This window comes from Frankliniella occidentalis, unplaced genomic scaffold (assembly GCF_000697945.3).
Source record: "Frankliniella occidentalis isolate FOCC.00 unplaced genomic scaffold, Focc_3.1 Scaffold58, whole genome shotgun sequence".
NCBI lineage: Eukaryota > Metazoa > Arthropoda > Insecta > Thysanoptera > Thripidae > Frankliniella > Frankliniella occidentalis.
In genome coordinates, this window is record NW_026267188.1 from 337,105 (window position 1) to 344,363 (window position 7,259).

Below are 7,259 nucleotides of genomic sequence, written 5' to 3' on the forward strand. Positions count from 1 at the left end.
CGACAGTACTCATCCGGGCCGGCTCGCTCACCCTCCCCCCCACTCCCATCCCCTACCCCCTGCTGCGCGCCGCCCTTCGGGTCCTCACGGAACGGATTTAAAAGTTTCAAGTTTATCGCAAAGAGCCGCCGCGCCCGACTCGGCCCTGCCGGCGAGCAGGCTGAGGCGCGGTGTGGACTGCCGAGCGGCCCCCCTCCCCTTTCCCCTCCTCCCTCCATCCGCGTCGTGGTCTCGCATTTTAAATCGGGTTTTGCGCCGCCGTCGGATGTGAGCCGCGACGCATCGACCACTACTGCTACAGTTTGACGAGCAGCTCCACTAATTAGGCTGCGATACGGTTGAAACTTTGGAGGCGCGGCATGGCAGCGAGCAGTCCCGCGCGAACACTTTCAATTTCCTCTTTCCATCCCCCTCAAATCAACTGATGAGAAACATTTTATCACGTTGTACAGTTTTCGCCTGTTTGAAGTAGTAGCAGAGAAATCGCCCTAACAGAAAACGACCACCCTCCGAAGTCCCTTTTTTGAAATCCCTCAGATGTCCTTTTCCGAAGTTCCTTGGAAGTTCCTAAAGGGAGCAAAAAAGGACTTAGGGATTTCATATTCCCTGGACGTTTGAAATCCCGCGGAAGTTCCGCCGACGCTCTGAACCAATCTTTGCTCCAGGCCGTTAGAGAGCTCTAACATGTCTAAAAATACTAACAATAGGTGCCCATATACATATATATAGTAGAGATACAGGTCCTCTGATGTCGTCTGAGGTGTTAAAAATTGCCTAGGAAGCCTCCTTCACTATGTTCTGTGAATGATGCAAAATGTAAAATCACCGAGCAAAAGGACTTCGGAGGGATTTCACTTAAAAGGGATTTCTGAGGAATTTCGATACGCTTGAAATCCCGTTTTAGTCCCCCAAAAATTGAGGGACAACTTTGGAACATGAGAGGGATAAAGTAGGGACTTCGTTTTCTGTTAGGGCGATTCTGATTTGATTGCGTTAGTTTGTATATTTCCGACCGCTGGACCGTTTTCTGGCTGTGCACAAGTCAGTTCACACCACCACACCCCTCCGGCCGAGCCAAGTCGTCGTCGGCGGAGCACGACGGCCGTGGGGCGCGCGGCCGATTTCATAATGCCGGTGGCCAGGGTGGCCTGCGGGCGTGGCGGGGCGTGGCGGGGCGGGGCGGGCAGCGCCTGCAGGCTGGGCCGGACAATGGGAACAAGTTTCTTCATCATTACGCCAGCCCTGGCCCCGCACCGCGTCCCACTTCGACAAACCATCCCCGCCCTGCCCAGCCCCGCCAGGCCGAGGGGAGCTAGAGCAGCAGCAAGGCCGAGAGCGAGGCAAAGTCCAGGCGAAACAAGCCGAAACTAGGAGGCCCTCAGCCCCTGGGCGGGCCCCTCTGCCCCAGCCGTTGACTCTCCGCAGAGCCGCAGCGGCCACTTGCAGGCGCCCGCTCCTCCGCTATGTGCTCCCGGTGCCCTGCTCCTCCTCCAAGGAGTTCGTGCCCGCCGCCCTAAAGGCGAGCCGGCCTGGGCTTATCCTCATTTCGCAGCCCCCCTCTCCATCACGTGACGCATTTTTACGGTGTCTTTATGACGCAACCCTATTCGGCCGAGGTATGACCGCGCTAAAACTCCCCTCCTCCTCAGGTGCCCCCTTTCTCTTCTTCCCCCCTCTCCCCCTTTCTCCCCTTCCCGCCTCCGCCTGCTGCCCCGCAGCCACACTTCAGGAACGTGACGTAGTTAATGGATGTCCTCTAATGGCTGCCGACGTCCTCTTGCTGTCTCGAGGAGGCGTGTGATCGGCGCGGACAGCTCTGAGGGGAAAGTCCACAAACTACTGCTCTCTCTCACACTTTCTTGTTACTTTTTAAATTTAGCACTTGTGTTTTTGCCCCCTATTTTTTTCCTTGTCTCCTTACATGTTTATTTTCAGAAGAGGAGGGTCGCTCGCTGGGTCCATCGCCGTGTCCTTCAAGCAGGTCACCGGGAGGAGGCACCACGCATGAAAATCCCCCCGTCCAGAAATAACCACAGGCAGGTGTGACCTCCGACTTGGGAGGCGGTCACACTGCCCTAGCAAAGCTTGCCCGGAGCAAGGTCAAAAATGTCATACAAGTATTTTTATGTGTTAGGGTTGTTGTTATTATCAAATTACTAAACAATAAAAAGCGCGCGCTTTTCTTTTCAGGCAACACAAATATTCCCGCCGACTCGTTCGAAATCCCCGCATGTTCCTGCGTAATACAATAAAGTCGCAGACTTGCGCCGCCGGCCGCTCTCTTGTTTGCTGTGTATCTTTCGCCTTCCCATGCTGTATGCTCCCCCCGCACGTTCACGCAGCGCTGACCGGCCAACACCATATAACAACGTTTTCAAGCAGCAAATTTACCCGAGCGTTTCTTTTTTTTCCCCTCTCTTTCTTCCCACCCCCCAAGCCGGCCATGTTCCGCAACACCCTTCCTCGCCTCCTTCCTCGCGTGCCATGTTTCGTTCGTGTGCAGCTCAGTATATATCCATCTCCGCGCTAAACCCCGCTGTAAATATTTGACTGCCGCGCGCTGCTGCGGCCAGCGCCGCCCCCGCGCCGCCCCCGTCCCGCCCCCGCCCGGCACCCTGGTCGCCCTCGCCCGGGCCCTCCTCGCCCAGGCAGCCATATTGACATAACTTTTCTTTTTTTATCGTCCATTAAGGAGTGTGGCCGCCTGGTGTAGAACCCCATCCCTATCCACTTAGTGGAGCCCCCCAGCCGCGCGCGCCAGAAGCACATGATCTGCACAGTTTTATCCGCCTCGGGCGCGTAAAACGAGAAGAAGAAGAAGAAGTGAGAAGGAAACGCGAAACTGAGGGGGGAAGAAAACAAGACGATAAGTGGCGAAATGCTGAGCACCGCGCGAGGATACCCACGCCTCGAGGAGGTATCAGAGAAGGGGCAGGAGGTTGTGGTGGAGGGGGCACCCCCGAACGGCATGGGGCACGGAGTGTACCGACGAAAGGAGCCCGTTCGCTGGACATTCCCCCCAGGTGCGACACGGAAAAGAGGGGGCATCATCCCCTATTCCAACGGTTCATTACTAAATGACCAGAGGAAAACACACTCACTCACACACACACACACGAGAGCGCACACGCCTGTCCCCCCGCGTCTAGACTCCGCCTCCGCCACGGACGGCCAACGAACGACGGGTCTGCGGGGCGACAACTTTGTCCAGGCGACGCCAGCGGCAACGTGTATAAAATATTCGGAACCGGGTGGCCGTGCGAGCGCGCGCTGCGAGCGCTGCGAGTCGCCGCGGACCTGCTGCGGGCCATGAAAGGATAAGCAGCGCCAGTGGCACGACACACCGCGCCCCGCCCCGCCCCGCCCCGCAACCAGCAGACGAATAGCGAATGTAAAGTAAGACTGCCGTCGCGCAGAAAGGAGTTTCTCTCCCTCTTTCTTCGCCGCGGCTCCGCTCTGCTGCGCGCGCTCTTTCGACTTATCGCAAGAGGGAATCTGCGCTCGATTCATCTTCGAGTCGGCGGAACGCACCCAGACCCGCCACAACAGCAGAGGGGGGCGCCGCCGCCGCGCCTCGCCGCGAGCACGACAAGCAAGATTCGCGCACACTTTCCGAATGACAACAACGGGGGTCGCGCCCCTGGCAGGGGAGAGGGAGGGCACCGCGGAGCGCGAGCCTTTTCACCAACACTATAGCAGCCCCTGTGCAGCAGCGAGCCCTCTTATTTGACATGTCGCCAACTTTGGACCGCCGCGCGCGGCCTCGGGGGCCCCTGGCGGCGGCGTGGCGGTGCGCGGCGCCGCCCGCGGGCAGTAGAAGACACGCCTTCGGGAACGTAAAGCTGTTTTATACCCTGTTCGGCATATAATCTGGCCGCCGAGGTACGCCGCCCGCCCCGCCCAGGCAAAATTGACCGATAAAAGCAAGCAGCCAACTTTTCCCTGGCCTCGCCAGCCTGCGCCCGCCCTCCGCCCCGCCCCGCCTTGGGCATACGGTCGGGGCGGGGCGTTCCCAGATGTGATCCGCGGCGGGGCAAGGACGGGCGTGGCGCAGCCAGGCCTACCCTGCAGGGGGCTCAAAGGGTTCAACGAGGGCGAGGCCGGGGTTTAAAAGTGCGCGAACATCGATTGAAGGGCACAAAGGAGGCGTGGTGGTACGGGAAGGAGGACTCGGGGTAGAACCTCGGCGATAGTCTCAAGGTCCCCCCGAAGCACCCCCCCCCCCCCACAGCAGGGCAACCTCAGCGAAGTGTGGCACAAGTTTTACCACCGACCGACATACCTCCTTCCACCTTCCACTTCTCTTCCCCCATACACACTTGGACAGACATCACAGGTGTATTATCGCTGAACGTTTCTCTCTGACCAAGTAGCCGAGTGCTCAGGCGATCTCTACGTCCTGAGTTTGTCTGGTTGTTTCTGCATGCCGTTGACAACTAATCGAAGGACAAAGGTCCAAGGTCCTCCGTCCGAATTGCCATGGTTCAAAAAACACGGTACTCACGTTGCGAGCAGTCCGGTCCAGTCCAGTAGGCGTCGCACACGCAGGAGCCGCTCTCCAGGTCGTAGGTGCCGTGGTCGGAGCAGCCGGGCAGGCACTGGTACACCTGCTGGTCCAGCAGCGCACACGTAGGGCCCTGCCAGCCCGCCTTGCAGTAGCACCGGCCCTCCACGCACGAGCCGTGCGACGAGCAGTGAGGGTCCTCGCAGTCCACTGTGAAAAAGAAAAAAATAGAAACACTTAAGCTTCACGACTAAGAAAAGGTAAAAATGATGTCGAAACAATGGAAGCAGTATTCAACAAACAGGGTTGCTTTTGCACTGCCTCGGGAAAATTTGAACTGAACTTTTAACTTCAACTTTTGGCGAAGAATTTACACAAACTAACTCTGATTTTTGTTCCTCTTTTAAAAAAAATTTAAAACAAATTTTTTTTGTAGTAAAGCGCTTTTGGAGGCCTTGGCGGCCGGATCTCTGTTTGTGCGATGCAGTTGTGTGATCAGGTCGTCCGGGGGTCTCTCTACGGTTTCTCTCCCCCACCTCCTCTCCTCTTTCCTCTCCCTTATCCTCTCCATCTCTCCCTCTAATCGGAAACACCCCACCGGAAGCTCCTGAAGAGCTCCTCTCGCCGGAAATAAAAAGGCGGCCAGGCAGCAGCGGCGCGAGTCTTTGGCGGAGCGGGGCGCGGTGGGGCCGTGGAGGGGCGTGGTGGGCGTGAGGACCAAACCTCGGCACGAACCCACGGCTCTACCACCACCACCACCACCACCACCACCACCACCACCAGGGGGGAACTGGAGCGCGCTAAAGGAAGAGGAGAAGGGAAGGGGGGACGGAGTGACCGCGGCGTTACGGAAATGGTTTTGCCCCAAAGGGTTTCCTAGTAATCAGTTGGCGACTTCGGATCCCGCCGCGGTGGCGTGGGCGGGCGGGGCACGGCGGGGCGTGGCGTGGTGGCGTGGCGTAGCGGGGCGTGGTGGGGCGTAGCTAGGAAATAGAGGGGCGGCACTCGGCGGAAGCCAGAGAGAAAGGCTTGGCCAGGACCAGTCAGTGTTTGTTGTTTGCTCGGCCGAGACCCACAGCCGCAGCGGCGGCAGCAGCAGCCTTTGACGCTTTGTAGCGCACCAGTTTGTGCTTCCGCTGAGCTGCGTGCGGAGGGAGCGCCGTGTCGCGCCCCTAGCCCCATTGCAGGCCAGGCGGACGTCAGGCGGGGGCGGCGTGCGTGTCGTAGGAGGAGGAGGGGTCGGACGAGGCGGAACTTGCTACAGACTTGGCTTTTCGAAATACAAATAGATGAAAATGATTATTAAAGAAAGCCCACCCCCGATTCTGCCGGCGTTCTCGGCGCCGCGCCATCCCCACATCAGGGGCGCCCCAATCGATTCAGTTCGGGAACAACGGCGTGGCGGGGGCGGGGCGTGGCACCGCACCATAGCGCCTGGGAACAGCGCGGTGTGCATGCCCGAGCCCGGAGCGGACAGCGCGGACGGCCTTCCCCGCCACGTCGGCTACGCCCCGGGGCCGGCTGCTGGCCCCGGCCTGCGCCGGCTATTTCTCCCTCCAGTGCGCCTGAAGAGCCCAATAAATGCCGCTGGAGGTGCCCTGCGCGCCCCCGAGCGAGAGAGAGCGAGAGAGAGCAAGAGAGCGAGAAAGAGAGCGAGAAGGAGGGAGAGAGAGAGAGGGAGAAAAAGCGTGGGAGCGGGCGCACCAGGGCGCACTGGCGAGCCGAACCAAGGCGATGCAGCAGAGCCTACTGCTCGCTACTGCCCCTCATCTCGTGCGGATCCAGCACGGAAAAACAATTGCCTTTAACTTGGGCGGTGATAGCATGACAGGTGAGAGCAAAACCACATTATTTTCGTTGCTGCTTGTTTGAACATTGATACAACTCTAGCAAAAACGAAATTCCTGTGTCGTATACGTTTTGTGCAGATACCGCGCCAGCAAAGTTTCTAACGCCGGACGTACAAAGATTTTTTCTTTGGCGTGGAATTTGGAAGAGGCTGTATTGGGAGCGGCTCGGGTAGGCGACTCTCCAATTTGCAGTATTTCAGGCCGAGAGGCCTCTCGCACTGGCCGGGTGGGCAGTGTGTGTGTGTGTGTGTGTGTGTGAGGGGGCGGGGGGGCGTGCGTGCGTGTGAACGGACCTGATAGGGCGCCCCCATACAGGTTTGGCTCGCTCCGTGGCGGCCGTGGCGGCGAGGGGGGCGTTCCAAACGTAACGACCATCACACTATGAAAAATCCAGCGCGCCAGCGCTCGCTCGCTATCCCTGCTGGCTTTATCACACTCAGTGTAAGCCGCGCGCTGCACGCTTAACCCCACCCATAAGCGGGCCCCGCCGCCGGTGGGAAGTGGGTGCCCCCCCCCGGAAGCGCTGCCTGCGCTGCTGCTGCTCGCATCTAATTCGCTCTGAGCCCCCCCCCCCTACCCCTGGTCTTTTCTCCACGACGATGGCAATTGCAATACGAATGTGATGTCCCGCCGCCGCCGGATTTCATTCGGGAATATTCGGAGGCATTACAGCCGCAACGTGATTTCCTCCCTCCCCCCGAGTAGTGGGCGCCCCGAGCAGAGCCCTTTCCTCGCGTGGGGGCTGCTGAGGGCACCCCTGCGGCCCCCGCCGGGCCCCCGCCGGGCCCCACCAGGGGTGCGCATTACCAGCGGATGTCATGGCCATTGCATTCGGAAGAGAAGGGAGCCTCGCCGCGGCCGGAAGCGACCCCTATTCCGAGGCACGGGGGCGGCGGGGCAGGGGG

General features: G+C 59.4%; 1 protein-coding gene across 1 annotated transcript in view; it reads right to left on the bottom strand.

The window, feature by feature from the left end:
- Positions 1-7,259, bottom strand: part of LOC113212756 (teneurin-a-like) — a 495,982-nt gene that overhangs the window by 33,994 nt on the left and 454,729 nt on the right. The window contains exon 13 of the mRNA XM_052267728.1: positions 4,505-4,714. Within this exon, the coding sequence (XP_052123688.1) occupies positions 4,505-4,714 (210 nt within the window). The remainder of the gene's footprint in view (positions 1-4,504; positions 4,715-7,259) is intronic.